Source organism: Rhinoderma darwinii, chromosome 2 (assembly GCF_050947455.1).
Source record: "Rhinoderma darwinii isolate aRhiDar2 chromosome 2, aRhiDar2.hap1, whole genome shotgun sequence".
NCBI lineage: Eukaryota > Metazoa > Chordata > Amphibia > Anura > Rhinodermatidae > Rhinoderma > Rhinoderma darwinii.
The window spans coordinates 162,116,171-162,129,867 of NC_134688.1; the positions used below are offsets into that span (position 1 = coordinate 162,116,171).

Sequence of the window (13,697 nt, forward strand, 5' to 3'; positions counted from 1 at the left end):
CTACTCACAGTTCTTCTGGTGAGATCTCTGACTGTTGCTTCTGTGAATGGACGACCATTACCCGACCCCATTGTGTCCGTCATGAAACCACTGACACTACAAATCGGAGTTCTTCACTCGGAACAGATCACCTTCCTTGATCTACATAAAGCCATCAACCCTGTCTTGATGGGCCTGCCTTGGCTTTGTCTACATGCTCCGGTTCTCGACTGGAGTTCTGGAGAGGTCCTCCAATGGGGGCCCAAATGCCTTGCCCGCTGCCTGCCACAGGTTTATCCTGTTATGCCTCCACTGCCTCAGTGACTCTCCGATCTACCATCACATTATGCTAGTTTTGCGGACGTCTTCAATAAGAAGGAAGCAGAGACTCTTCCTCCCCATTGCATCTACGACTGCCCTGTTGAATTACTTCTTGACGCCTCACCACTTCGAGGTCGAGTTTATCCTCTCTCCCTGCCTGAGACCCTAGCCATTTCCGCCTACGTTAAGAACCTTGAGAGGGGGTTTATCCGGAAGTCATCCTCTCCGGCCGAGCCAAACTCTTCTTTGTGACGGATGGATCTCTTCGTCCATGTATTGACTACAGGGGTCTGAACCAAATTACGGTTAAGAATAAGTATCCCCTGCCGCTTATCTCAGAACACTTTGACAGAATTTGTGGGGCCAAGGTGTTAACTAAGCTGTATCTACGCAGAGTTTATAACTTGATCCATATCCACAAAGGTAACGAATTGAAAACAGCAGTTAACACCCGAGATGGCCACTATGAATACCTTGTGATGCCCCTTGAACTATGTAACGCTCCAGCTTTGTTCCAGAAGTTTGTAAATTACATTTTCCAAGACCTGCTGTATGTCTGTGTGGTGGTCTATCTGGATGACATCCTGATTTATTCACCTGATTTGATGACACATCGGAAGCATGTTTTCCAAGTTCTCTCGCGGTTAAGGGGGAATCGCTTATAGGCTATCGCTTATAGGCTATATCGTATCTGACCGTGGTCTCAAGATGGAGCTAGAGAAGGTGAAATTCGTCTTAGAACGGCCACGACCACAGGGCCTTTGGTCAATGCAACGATTTATGGGTTTTGCAGACTTGTATCGGCAATTCATCCTGAACTTCTCATCTCTGACTGCTCCAATCTCGGCCCCCACCAAGAATGGGCCTCTGGAGGCAGAATCAGCATTTACTAGTCTCAAGAGCGCTTTCACCTCAGCATCTGTTCTCCATCACCCTGATGCTTCTTGGCAGTTCTTTCTGGAGGTGGACGCTTCTTCCATAGGTGCAGGAGCACTACTATGCCAAAAGAACTCTAAAAGGCAAGATGATGGCTTGCGGCTTTTTCTCAAAATTATTCTCTCCAACAGAACGCAACTATTCCATCGGGGATTGGGAATTGCCAGCCGTCAAGTTAGCCTAAGAGGAATAAAGACATTTACTGGAGGGTGCTATCCATCCTATTATCATATATATTGATCACAAGAACCTCACGTACCTACAGTCGGCTCAACGATTAAATCCACGCCAAGCCAGATGGTCGTTGTTCTTCGCCTGATTTCAGACAAGAATGTGAAGGATGACGCCCTGTCTCGCTCCTTTGAAACCAATGACTCTGAGGAAACTCAATACATCATAGATCCTTCTAGGATTATTGCTGCTAACCCTCTGCAAATTAGAGACATTCCTCCTGGAAAAACTTTTGTCCGTCTTGCTGACAGGAGGAAAATTCTACGCTGGGGACACAACTCTAAACTAGCTGGGCACTCTGGTGTCCGTAAGATACAGGACTTGATAGCTCGTTACTATTGGTGGCCTACTCACCCACAATCCAATTGTCAAGTGGAGAAGACCAATCAAATTTTGGAGAATTATCACCATCATTTTGTTTCCACCCAACATGATAATTGGGTGCAACTCCTGCCCTGAGCGGAATTCTCGTACAACAATCACACAAGTGAGTCTACTGCCTCGTTTCCTTTCTACATTGCGTACAGCCAGCATCCTTGAGTTCCTCTTCCTGTGCCAGCCATGAAGGTACCAGCAGCAAATTCTTCTTTTGGGACTTTTATTCACATCTGGCAGAAAACTAAGTCTGCGATCCTCCAGGCAGTGGACCGCATGAAAAAGCATGCCGATAATGTTCCTCCTCAGTTCTCTCCTGGAGTCGGTCTGGCTATTCTCGAGAAACATTTGTGTCAAGATGCCCTCTCACAAATTCGCTCCCAGGTTCCTCGGTCCTTTCGAAGTTCTGCGACGAATTAACCCTGTATCCTACAAATGGCCTTAAATGGCCAGCGCGCACCTGTTAAAAATCCTAATCTATCCCTTATCATCCTGGACTATAAAAAGGACTCCACCTTTCCACACCTTGCCTGAGCGTTGTTGTTATCTACCCATGTTTGTATTGCAAATGGTCCCTTAGTGGTTTCCTGCTCCCAGTGTTCCCGTGCCCTGCTACCTGTATCCTGTGCTGTTTTGTTCCTGAGCTTTTCTAGTGTTGGAGTTGTGTCGTGTCGTCTGCCACATCTGCTATTATACACTACTTCTGGTGTCACCTGCACGCCTGTTGTTATACACCACATCTGGTGTCATCTGCCACTCTTGGAATCATGCGCCACGTTTGGCGCTACCTTCTAAGTCTAGTCCCATCCGTGACAAAGCCTCTGCCACTGTCCGGACTATCTCAGATACCGTGTGCTACGAACGTTTGTATAGAATTTGCATAGACTGTGACTTGGCCAGCTGCCTCTCCACTACTGCCTGACGAAGACCTCAGCCCGAGGTTGAAACGCGTTGCAGCACATTCTCTCTCACCTCTTTTTATTGTTTTTTAAATATGCGTAATGTTCAATAAATCATTCATATTTTATCCAATGAGTCTGTAATGAACAACGCACCAGCTACATGGAAGCGCCCGACATTAGGGAGCTATTTTTTATCCCAAAAAGCAAGTTTGAAGACCACGTCGAGGAAACTCCAGCACAGGAGGCATCCACCGTGGGTCCGCTCCAGAGGCTAGCACAGTGTACCAGAAAGTTCACCAGGCGAGCAATAAAGTCAAGTTGTGCTGATGATCCTGCACAACTACATCAGGTGAGTCGATTACAACTTCACCATAAAAAAATACCATCAGTACATACATCACCGCAGAGGAGCGCCATCTTTTTTTTTTTTTGTTCCTTTTTTAAATCTTCTCCATAAGTGATGGTTGTTCATCTCTGATGATATTCTCTGTGCAGGAATGGCATAGGGTTTTTTCGTTAACAGACGATAGCTTTTTGTGACATATAGCACATTTATGAGAAGCGGGTTCTCTCTTAGGCTTCCTAGATGTCTCACACTGAGAGAACGAGGCCTCGTGTCCAGGTGACCTTTAACATGGACCACCGGGACTAGCGTGATGTCTACCAATCGGTAGTGCTATCCTCCTATGCTTGCTCCTGGAATCTCTGCAATTGCAGCCCATTCCATGCGGATGCCAGTAACAGGGCGCTGCCATGAGACTTCCTGCATCCGCAACCGGAAGTACGTCACCCGTCCATACTGGAAGTGATGTACGAATGCGTTCCTACTGTGGAACCCACCCTATGAGCAGCAGAAGGATTCGTGCTCACAGGGGGAGCGCACGGCTGTGGAGCTCAAGGAGGACCGGAGCCGGCACATTTTTTCACCTCAGCTTTACCCGAAGACGCAGGAGAGGTAAACAGGGCCCCAAATTCGTGAAAGATGGGAGCAGTGATTAAAGTGGAGGTAAGGCACGACCACTCACTCTGGTAATTTTTAAAGCAAGCTAATCGACTGTCACAAGCCCAGCCGACGGCAACTCTTGATGACCAATAGGGACAGGAAAAAACATTCAGGAGGGAGGTGGGGAGGGGCTATTTAACCTCTTGTGTTGTCTCATGTCCCAATTAGAGGCAAAGCCCTATCCTCCTGTGGTGCTGTCATGGAGGGTAAGAGAGAAACAATGTAATTGGTAATATACTTACGTTTTGATTTAATCTTCTAACACCCCATTCCAGTAGCAAAACGCTTACTATCGGCACTACCCTGTCCATGATCTTTGAGTTTCGTTTTCCGCCTGGCTCAATGTTCACGAGTACATCATTCCTGACGTCACTGTACACTGAAGGATGTGGTGGACCGGATACTCCCTTCTGATAATTTCCGGTCTGCTGCTAGGGGAGAAATGCAGGCGTTGTGATAGCGCAGGAGTGGGCATGCGTGGTAAACACTGCTAGTCTGAGCATGCATGGTTTCTACACTAGCATGGTTTACCACGCATGCCCACTCCTGTGCGTCATTTTCTCTCCCCTAGTAGCGGACCAGAAACTATCAGAAGAAATTATGTCAGGAGCAGAGCTGGAGTCCCAGCCAGAGTGCTAGTAGCGCTCTGACAAATATGCCGCACTGGGGTTAGGGGATTCTACAGAGTCCCAATGCAGAGCCTATACTAGCGTTTTGCCCAAGACTCTGGGGAAGCCCCTGACATCACTGTCCATATATGGACAGTGATGTAACAGGATTTCAACAGAGTCCCGGAGCAGAGCCTATACTAACGCTCGGCCCGGGACTCTGGCTGAGTCTTTGTTGGTATAGCACGGATATGTTGCACATTTATCGTTGGCTCTGACTGATATGATGAGAGCAGTAAAATGGAACGGAGGCAAGAAAATGTTTATAACTGGGTTTAGTAGGTGTGATGAGTCCCTGCTGCCAGCGTATTGCATGCTGAGACACAAGCGGTGCATGCTGGGAACTGTAGGACCGGAAAAGCAATGAAAACACAGAGTTAAACCCCTCAATGTACACAAAAGAGAATAAAGATAAATGAAAAAATAGCTAACAATATTCAGGGGGCATTAATAGATAAATCGAGAAGCGATGCAGTGATAAAAAAAAATATATATATATTGGAAAACCCCTTTAATAAGGATTTCCGGGAGGTGATCGGTCTTCTCTAAATTGACTATGAGAGGCGCCACAGCCCGGTCCAGTGAAAATAGTCGCTGTGGCAATGTCTGGGATACTGCAGCTGCCGCATCTCCCGCGCTTTCCACATTGCCGCGCTTCCTATGACACATTCAGTTCCAGCATCCTCGGGGAAGGCATACGTCATCGTCTAAGAACCTCTCAGGGAGACACCCCTTAGTCTACCAGCTGCTCCATCAAGAACCAATCCGCTACCTTCTCCGAACTGTCTCCCAGGCTGCGCCAAAAGCCTCCTGCCGGCTTTACACGCCATTAGTTCCGCCCCCTCCCAATCTGGCCCAATAGCGTGCCAGAGAATGGCCGGCGTGCGGGGCGTGTGAGGTCAGAGCGCGGCCTGGCCAGTGTCCCTCCTCCGTGGCCCCGCCCCCCGGCAGGCAGCTCTCCGGCCCGCGCTCACTGTCGCGCCCTCTCTCTCTCCCCGTGCGTAGAGCTGCGGACATGGCGGCCGAGCAGCAGCAATTCTACCTGCTCCTCCAGAACCTGCTGAGCCCCGACAACGGCACCAGGAAGCAGGCCGAGGTGAGCAGGGCCGGGGGGAGGGTGTGTGCAGCGATGCGGTTCCTGTGCTTGTCCCCGTCTCCTCATGTCCCAGACGCGGCCCACGTGTTAGCAGAAAGCGGCGCTACACAGCTACTCCGGCTCCTTTCCAGCCCACTCATCAGTCTGGAGGGCTGGGACTATGTGACTCTCCCTTATACACGGTGTAATCATACACATTGCTGCCTCTTGTCGCCTCCCCTATCTCTATAGTGCTGTGTCTGTTTCACAAGACCGTACCGTTTATAAACTTTCTCCTGCACCTAGTTCTTCCTTGTACCGAGTTCTGGGGGTGTCCTATGACCCGTCTTGTCTGTCATGTGGGATACTAACTCGTTATCCGTCACTGGTAGTCCCGAAAGTTCTATGAAAAGTTCAGTTAATAAACTATCTCTTGATGCCGAACGGTTAGCTGCTTTTTAATAGCAGAAGCCATAGACTGCCTGTCATGTCTGATGGGGGAGTTCACATATCTTGTGGAAATGAAACACTCCGACGTTAGTGATGGTCTCTGACCAAGACCCACTTTGAAGCCGGTCTAATGATGGAGCAGACTTTCTGGTTGGAAGCTGTTCTGTCTTTCTGGTTGCACTGAATAATTAGCACTATATTTACTGGTCAGTGGATCTGTGGAAAGTGAAAATTCTGATTTTTGCCTTGGTAATGTTGCCCCCCCCCCCCCCCCTTTTCATTCTCTGTGAGAACTCTGGGTCCAGCACAGGGAGTATTTATACAGATAACATCACGCAGGTTCCATGGGTCATGGAGTAAGCAAGCAGAGTACTGCCAAAATTTCCACGTTGCAGTAAGGCTATGTTCACACGGGGTCTTTTGCCGAGTTTTTTGACGCGGAAACCGCGTCGCAAAACTCGGCAGAAACGGCCCGAGAACGCCTCCCATTGATTTCAATGGGAGGCGTCAGCGTCTTTTTCCCGCGAGCAGTAAAACTGCCTCGCGGGAAAAAGAAGCGACATGCCCTATCTTCGGGTGCTTCCGCCTCCGACCTCCCATTGACTTCAATGGGAGGCAGGAGAAAGCGTATATCTCGCTGTTTTATGCCCGCGGCGCTCAATGGCCGCGGGCGAAAAACGGCGCGATAATTGCTGTTCACACGGAGTATTTTGGGGGAGGAATATCTGCCTCAAAATTCCGTTTGCAACTTTGAGGCAGATATTCCTCCCCCAAAATACTCCGTGTGAACATAGCCTAAGGCCCCGATGCACACGACCGTGTAAAAACTCAGTAATTGCGGACCCGCCTGGTTCTATTGACCACGGCCACTTTCTCTAGCATTATGACAGGTGTCCGTGCCGTAGAACCGTGCTGGGAAATATGGAGTATGTTCTACTTTTTGGATTTTACGTGTTGTGCTCCCATACTTAGCATGGGAGCGCAGCACGAAAATGCGGCTGTGATTACGGGCACAGCCGTATGCAAGAGGCCTTACTAAGGCCTCATTCACACGACAGGGTCCGAGTGTCGGCCGGGAAAATCGTCCGTTTTTGGCCGGTTTTCCCGGCCGTTTTGCATCCGTTCCGATTCCGGGCCGAGTTGCCGTTTTTACCGGCCGATTTGGACCCGATTTGAATCCGTTTTTTTCCCTGTCCGTTTTAAAATCGGATGAATTTCATTTAAAATTTGTTGCCACACACAGCCCTTTGTAGATAATGCCACAGCCCCCCTGGTAGATAATGCCACCCAGCCCCCTGTAGGTGATGCCACCCAGCCCCCTGTAGGTGATGCCACCCAGCCCCCTGTAGGTGATGCCACCCAGCCCCCTGTAGGTGATGCCACCCAGCCCCCTGTAGGTGATGCCACCCAGCCCCCTGTAGGTGATGCCACCCAGCCCCCTGTAGGTGATGCCACCCAGCCCCCTGTAGGTGATGCCACCCAGCCCCCTGTAGGTGATGCCACCCAGCCCCCTGTAGGTGATGCCACCCAGCCCCCTGTAGGTGATGCCACCCAGCCCCCTGTAGGTGATGCCACCCAGCCCCCTGTAGGTGATGCCACCCAGCCCCCTGTAGGTGATGCCACCCAGCCCCCTGTAGGTGATGCCACCCAGCCCCCTGTAGGTGATGCCACCCAGCCCCCTGTAGGTGATGCCACCCAGCCCCCTGTAGGTGATGCCACCCAGCCCCCTGTAGGTGATGCCACCCACCCAGCCCCCTGTAGGTGATGCCACCCACCCAGCCCCCTGTAGGTGATGCCACCCACCCAGCCCCCTGTAGGTGATGCCACCCACCCAGCCCCCTGTAGGTGATGCCACCCACCCTGCCCACTGTAGGTGATGCCACCCAGTCCCCTGTAGGTTGCACCCACCCCCCCCCCTTTCCAGGAGAAGTCACTGACTTCAATGTCCATATATGGACAGTGTAGTCACTCACTTCTCCTGTAGCGGAATCCCCGGCCATAGAGTCGGGGATTTCGCTGCAGAAGTGCGTGACTTCGCTGTGTCCATATATGGACAGTGTAGTCACTCACTTCTCCTGTAGCGGCATCCCCGGCCATAGTCGGGGATTCCGCTGCAGAAGTGCGTGACTTCGCTGTGTCCATATATGGACAGTGTAGTCACTCACTTCTCCTGTAGCGGCATCCCCGGCCATAGTCGGGGATTCCGCTGCAGAAGTGCGTGACTTCGCTGTGTCCATATATGGACAGTGTAGTCACTCACTTCTCCTGTAGCGGCATCCCCGGCCATAGAGTCGGGGATTCCGCTGCAGAAGTGCGTGACTTCGCTGTGTCCATATATGGACAGTGTAGTCACTCACTTCTCCTGTAGCGGCATCCCCGGCCATAGTCGGGGATTCCGCTGCAGAAGTGCGTGACTTCGCTGTGTCCATATATGGACAGTGTAGTCACGCACTTCACCTGTAGCGGAATCCCCAATCCCCAGCCGGGGATTGGGGATTCCGACTCCTACAGCGAGCAATAAAAGATCCTCCTCCTCACATGCACTCTGCACTGTGAGGAGGAGGAGGAGAGAGAGTGCGCGAGCGACGGTAGACCCGGCCATCACTCGGGACACATTCCGGTGATGGCCGTGTATTACCCGGCCCCATAGACTTCTATGGGGGCCGGGCACCCGGCTGAAAATAGAGCATGTCCTATTTTTTGACGGGCGGTTTTCCCGGCCGTCAAAAAATCGGTTGTGTGAATAGCCCCATTAGGGGTCTATTATTCCTAATGCAGCCGGGTGCCGGCCGATTTATGAACGGCCGGCACCCGGCCGGGAATCCCTGTCGTGTGAATCCCGCCTAAAAGGGTTTTTCCCATGATCCATATTTATCACCTATCCACAGTTAAATGATAAATATCTGATCACTGGGACTCGACCGATCCAGAGAACAGGCTTGCCTGTCAGTCCCTGTTCGTACCAAACGAATGGATTGGTACTGTGTATGCTTGGCCACTGCTCCGTTCACTTTCCATGGGGCTGCTAGAGATGGTGTGTGTGGCTATCTCCGGCTGCCCCGTAGAAAATAAATTGAGTGGCCTGAGATGAGAATACCCCTGTAGGACAGATTTGGTCAAAAACTGTTAATATTTTTCCCCAGTATGAAAATGTTCCGTCTTTTGGAGCCGACATGTGCGCTGCAGGGAATTCCAGGCAAAAAACTGCACCAAACTGTGGTGCAGTTTTTCGCATGGAATGTCTGCTGTGGAAAACTGCAGCACTTAACAGGCCGGCCTCCTGGGATGATGTTTTTTCCCAGGAGACCACTGTAGCGGCGGTCACATGGGATAAATCGTTATCCCAGGAGGCCGGCTTCTTGGGATGATGTTTCATCCCATGTGACCGCCGCTACAGCCTGTGATTGGCTGCAGCGTTCACATAGGATGGAACGTTATCCCAGGAGGATGTGCTGGAGGGAGGAGCACAGACTTCTGGGTAAGTATGAGATATTTTTTTTTTTTTTACCTGAGTTGTGTTTTTTGCGGTGGAATCGCTGCAAACCTGCTGCAAAAACCCGCAACAACTGCTATTTGTTTCAGGTTTAACCTTCCTATTAAGTTCAATGAAGAAAACCCACAACAAATAAGCCGCGTTTACGCAAATACAATTGACATGCTGTGGATTAAAATTTCGCCACACGCAGGTCAATTTCTGAGTGCTTTTTCTGCTCAGTATTTACGCAGCATGTGGATAAGATTTGTTTTATCTCATCCACTTTGCTTCTACTGTATTTGCTGTGGATTTTCCGCAACTAATTCCATTGCGGAAAAAATGCAGTATTTACGCAACGTGTGAACTGACCCTAAATCGTCACTTTCGTTTACATTTATTTTCCAAATTTCAACTCTACGTGGGTGGATAGATCATTTCATAATTTTGTAAATTTATTCCGTCTCCTCCCTGTTGCTATGTGGCTTTTCCCTGTTAAACAAATATTCTGCTGTGCATTGCCGAGAGAAATCAGTCCACCTAAGGCCCCATGCCCAGTTCAGTTTTTTACTTCAGGGTGCTAGCTGTTTTTCTGACGGCTATCACACTGACCCATTCATTTCAATGGTGCCATGGACACTTAAGTTTTTTGATGGTCCCGTTGCTCCTACTTTGATCCTAGATTCCGTGACCGTGAGGCCCATGCAAGTCAATGGGGCCGTCAAAAAAAACTGAAGGCACACGGAAGGCATCCGTGTGTGACGGAGCCGTTAAAAAAATAAAATACGTACCCGGTCGTTGTCTTGGTGACGAGTCCCTCTTCTTCCTCCAGTCCGACCTTCCTTTCTGACGCTGCAGCCTGTGATTGGCTGCAGAGGCCGCTGCAGCCTGTGATTGGCTGCAGGGGCCGCTGCAGCCTGTGATTGGCTGCAGAGGCCGCTGCAGCCTGTGATTGGCTGCAGGGGCCGCTGCAGCCTGTGATTGGCTGCAGGGGCCGCTGCAGCCTGTGATTGGCTGCAGGGGCCGCTGCAGCCTGTGAATGGCTGCAGAGGCCGCTGCAGCCTGTGATTGGCTGCAGAGGCCGCTGCAGCCTGTGATTGGCTGCAGAGGCCGCTGCAGCCTGTGATTGGCTGCAGAGGCCGCTGCAGCCTGTGATTGGCTGCAGAGGCCGCTGCAGCCTGTGATTGGCTGCAGAGGCCGCTGCAGCCTGTGATTGGCTGCAGAGGCCGCTGCAGCCTGTGATTGGCTGCAGAGGCCGCTGCAGCCTGTGATTGGCTGCAGAGGCCGCTGCAGCCTGTGATTGGCTGCAGAGGCCGCTGCAGCCTGTGATTGGCTGCAGAGGCCGCTGCAGCCTGTGATTGGCTGCAGAGGCCGCTGCAGCCTGTGATTGGCTGCAGAGGCCGCTGCAGCCTGTGATTGGCTGCAGAGGCCGCTGCAGCCTGTGATTGGCTGCAGAGGCCGCTGCAGCCTGTGATTGGCTGCAGAGGCCGCTGCAGCCTGTGATTGGCTGCAGAGGCCGCTGCAGCCTGTGATTGGCTGCAGAGGCCGCTGCAGCCTGTGATTGGCTGCAGAGGCCGCTGCAGCCTGTGATTGGCTGCAGAGGCCGCTGCAGCCTGTGATTGGCTGCAGAGGCCGCTGCAGCCTGTGATTGGCTGCAGAGGCCGCTGCAGCCTGTGATTGGCTGCAGCGGCCGTCACGTGGGATGAAGTCATCCCTGGAGGCCGGCCTTGTGACGTCATCCTGACGTGCGTGACCGCCACTACAGCCTGTGATTGGCTGCAGCGGTGACATGGATGAAACGTCATCGCTGGAGGCCGGACAGGAGGAATCCAAGTATGAACTTTTTTTTTTATTACATTAAAATTGTATTTTCCGCGCGCCGAGCATGGTACTGTCAAGGTTGCTGAGAGAGTTACCTCCGATCAGTTCAGCCCATTAACTCTTTCAGCACCCTGGACAGTACCATGCTCGGCGCACGGAAACGGAAACACGGGAGTGCACACGGCCGCTAAAACGGGCACACGGATCCGTCACAAACAGCCCCGTTTCTGTGCATGCTCCTGATTTGAACGCTAGGGATTATGGAATGTGAGAGCAATGGCATCCGTGCTGTACATACTGGCAGACTCCGAAGGAGGATCCCACCCCTGCAGATATCCTGCTTTCACAATTTTGAAATGAGGAAATGTCATGTGGGCAAGTTGAAATCAGCTGAAAACAGTGTAAAAGCGGTAAATAACCCACACAGCATTTATTTAAAACCGGATTGTTTTTATAATTTGCTTTGCAAAATGATAGGCGCAAGTTAATATATGTGGGAATCACATGAACAATTTCCTAAAGTATGTCTCGTCACATTAAACAAAAAGAATTGACGAATTTGCTTCGAAATTCACTAATGTTACACATTGATTTTAGCTTTTGCGTTGAAATAGTCTGCACGATTTCACAACATGGTATTCTGTGCATTAGAAATCCTTAACGTGCCTATAGTTCTGTAGATTTAGGTTGTTAAAGAGGCTCTGTCACCAGATTTTGCAACCCCCTATCTCCTATTGCAGCAGATCGGCGCTGCAATGTAGATAAGAGTAACGTTTCTTTTTTAAACTAGTTTTTTTGTCCAAGTTATGACCATTTTTATATTTATGCAAATGATTCTTTCTAAAGTACAACTGGGCGTGTATTGTGTGCGTACATCTTGGCGTTTTTACTTCTTTTACTAGCTGGGCGTTGTGAATGGAAGTGTATGATGCTGATGAATCAGCATCATCCACTTCTCTTCGTTAACACCCATCTTCTGGCAGTGCACAGACACAGCGTGTTCTCGAGAGATCACGCTGTGACGTTACTAACTTCCTGCATCGTGTCGGACGAGCGAGGACACATCGGCACCAGAGGCTACAGTTGATTCTGCAGCAGCATCAGCGTTTGCAGGTAAGTAGCTACATCGACTTACCTGCAAACGCCGATGCTGCTGCAGAATCAAATGTAGCCTCTGGTGCCGATGTGTCCTTGCTGGTCCGACATGATGCAGGACCTGGGGCAGGAAGTGAGTGACGTCACAGCGTGATCTCTCGAGAACACGCTGTGTGTCTGCACTGCCAGAAGCTGGGCGTTCTGAAGAGAAGTGGATGATGCTGATTCGTCAGCATCATACACTTCCATTCACAACGCCCAGCTAGTAAAAGAAGTAAAAACGCCCAGATGTTACACACACACAATACACGCCCACTTGTACTTTAACTTTAAACACGCCCAGTTGTACTTTAGAAAGCCACATTTGCATAAATATAAAAAATGGTCATAACTTGGCCAAAAATGCTCGTTTTAAAAAAAACAAAAACGTTACTCTTATCTACATTGCAGCGCCGATCTGCTGCAATACGAGATAGGGGTTGCAAAATCTGCTGACAGAGCCTCTTTAAAGAGGCTCTGTCACCAGATTATAAGTGCCCTATCTCCTACATAATCTGATTCACGCTGTAATGTAGATAACGGTGGTTTTTATTTTGAAAAACTCATTTTTTAGCAAGTTATGAACAATTTTAGATTTATGCTAATTTGTTTCTTAATGCCCAACTCAGCGGTTTTTAACTTTTGATCAAGTGGGCATTGTACAGAAGAGTTTATGACGCTGACCAATCAGTGACCAATCCGCGCCATACACTTCTCATTGTTACAGCCCTTTGTTACAGTGTGATTGTGCAGTGAAAGAAGCTGGGCTGGAACAATGAGAAGTGTATGACGCTGATAGGTCACGGATTGGTCAGCGTCATACACTTCTCTCCACAACGCCCAGTTGGTAAAAAGTAAAACCACGCCCAGTTGTCTATTAAGATACTAATTAGCATAAATCTAAAATTGTTAATAACTTGCTCAAAAATGATCGTTTTTCAAAATAAAAACCACTGTTATCTACATTACAGCGCCGATCAGATTATGTAGGAGATAGGGCACTTGTAATCTGGTGACAGAGCCCCTTTAAGCCTCACTCGCATTATATTGTACATTGTGGATTCCAAAAATCCTCAGCAAGTATGTGCCCCCTGAAGATGACCTTTCCTGGTTTGCTTCCTATGTTGAGAATAAAGTTGATAGCTTCTCTGCTACCTCCGTTCATTTCATATTCAGCCATAAATGGTGGATTATTCTGCTAATGATCAGAATGTAGCAGAGGGAAAGTTGACTGCTACATTGTAGAAATATCTCTTGCCTGTAGAGACCTATTATGACATACGGCCGTTATAGTGGCCGGGTTCTCTGTTGGGGAACCCCCTCTTAAACA

At 49.8% G+C, this 13,697-nt stretch overlaps 1 protein-coding gene across 1 annotated transcript in view; it reads left to right on the forward strand.

Annotated features, from left to right (window-relative positions):
• The first annotated feature begins 5,295 nt into the window (after nucleotides 1–5,295).
• The window catches only part of IPO5 (importin 5), a 105,000-nt gene continuing 96,598 nt past the window's right edge, over nucleotides 5,296–13,697 (forward strand). The window contains exon 1 of the mRNA XM_075852407.1: nucleotides 5,296–5,511. Coding sequence (XP_075708522.1) covers nucleotides 5,431–5,511 — 81 coding nt within the window. The 5' untranslated portion in view covers nucleotides 5,296–5,430. The remainder of the gene's footprint in view (nucleotides 5,512–13,697) is intronic.